The 1,822-nt window shown below is 50.1% G+C and overlaps 1 protein-coding gene across 1 annotated transcript in view; it reads left to right on the top strand.

Annotated features, from left to right (window-relative positions):
• Positions 1 to 1,056: 1,056 nt before the first annotated feature.
• VDAG_03879 (uncharacterized protein) overlaps positions 1,057 to 1,822 on the top strand; it is a gene marked incomplete at both ends in the record, with an annotated part of 1,411 nt that continues 645 nt past the window's right edge. Inside the window, one exon of the mRNA XM_009653963.1 lies at positions 1,057 to 1,532. Coding sequence (XP_009652258.1) covers positions 1,057 to 1,532 — 476 coding nt within the window. The remainder of the gene's footprint in view (positions 1,533 to 1,822) is intronic.

Genomic DNA, 1,822 nt, shown 5'->3' with positions numbered 1-1,822 from the left:
TAGGGCAGTGATTATAATGGTGATATCTGGGATTCACAGCTCTCAGGAGCACGTGAATCACGGCTTACGTGATCGGTGAATTAGATGGGTATATCTGACTCACGTAGGTAGTAGTAATTTAGAAAGATAGCATCAATCACATCACAAGACTTATATCACCTACCCTACCTATTCAGAGCTCGCAGGCATAGCCGAAGTACTAAATTAGGCTTCACATAAGCAGTGAAGCCCTCTCAACAAGCAGACATATAACCAACGCGGCGTACGAACGCAATGGTTGTTTTTGATGGCCGGAGTACTCATTGTAGTCGGAACTATCAAAAAGAACTGTGATGGTTGGCACGGATGGCTGGCACGAATGGCTGAGCGATAGCCAGGCGAATCTATGAGTGACTGACGCATGGTAATTCAGCTGTCTACAATCTATGATAGCAAAGAGATCATGCTGTTGCTAATCTGTTGACCTTTTGCACGAAATCCAAGCTGTAAAACTTGAAACAATGAATTCGATGTCGTTATTCGATATCGCCTGTAGCTATCAGTGCAGTTGGGTGGTAGACTCTGAACAATAAGCTGCGCGCTCGATCAATTTGGGCGTCCATCATGCGATACGATAGAATTGATTTTGCATTCGAAGTCGACTTTCAACCCCAAATGAGCTTTGGCTTAATTTGGTGAGCACCTCCGATGACCCAGGTCTGACGAGCCAGTGTTCTTCAGATGTGTTCGTGAAGGGGACCTTCTTATTCCGGGTTAGCAAGTGAGGTGCATTTCGGGCCCATGCCGTTTGAGAACCAGAGGCAAGGTCTGATTGGATTGATAGCGGATCCGACGGCATAAAATTAGATCATGCGGAAGGGCGGCACAGCAGATGCGATTGTCAAATTTCACGATGGCTTCATAGCAAATAAATACTGGGACGGGACCTGCATCGCGTGACAGCCTTGGCGTTGCTTGTCTGCCAAAGTAAAATCGTTCCCCAGGAGCCGACCAGAAAAAGAGCGGTCATTCACCGCGTGGTATCACTTTTACGAACATTGTGTTCATCATTTCAGAATGCCGACAACTACCTGGGCCTCAGACTTTGACCTGGTCAATCTCGGCCCTCTGACCACCACCTTCACAGCTCCGCCTGAATGTACCCTGCCGGTCCAAGGTGTCGGGCTCGGCCCCGACGCTTATGAGCCTGACTACATCCTATGGAACCAACAATGCGACATAGTATCGGCTGGCAACTGTCTCCCGTCGGGGTCTACAATGGACGATGATTACAATTCTCGCACCGGTCAACCAAATCGAGGTTATCAGCTTTACTACTACTCGCCAGCTGCGGCGTGTCCGGCAGATTGGAAGACTGTCGGCCTTGTATCACGAGCCAACGATGGCTCACTGTCGTACAGCGGAGTTTTTGATCCGTCGTGGGTAACGCGTCCCGAGGCATCGGTAACGACGAAGACAGTCTTTAACCCCCTCGTCCATCGATGGGCGAATGCACTTGGCCCTCAAGAGACCGGAATCGCATGCTGTCCCAGGTGAGCTAAATCCGCGACTTGTCGAATGAGCACAGAACGTCTGACATTGCACCCAGCGACTGGATCCCTGATATAAACGCGTTTTGCTTCTCTAACTTCCCAGCGGGCAAGTTTCCGGGCACAACAGCATGCGGCATCGAGAACACGAATTGGCCTCCCGGAACATACGTACCGGGATCTTTTCCACTTGGCAATCAGACCGTGACGGGCATAAGTGTTGAGCCTGACACGACACTCGACTCATCAGCTCCGAGACAACTTTTCCTTCGGGTACTGGGCCACAGCTGATG

The sequence above is a fragment of the Verticillium dahliae genome, genomic scaffold, assembly GCF_000150675.1.
Source record: "Verticillium dahliae VdLs.17 supercont1.6 genomic scaffold, whole genome shotgun sequence".
Taxonomy (NCBI): Eukaryota; Fungi; Ascomycota; class Sordariomycetes; order Glomerellales; family Plectosphaerellaceae; genus Verticillium; species Verticillium dahliae.
Note: the sequence above shows the minus strand (reverse complement) of the source record. Positions and strands in the feature narration are given on the sequence as shown.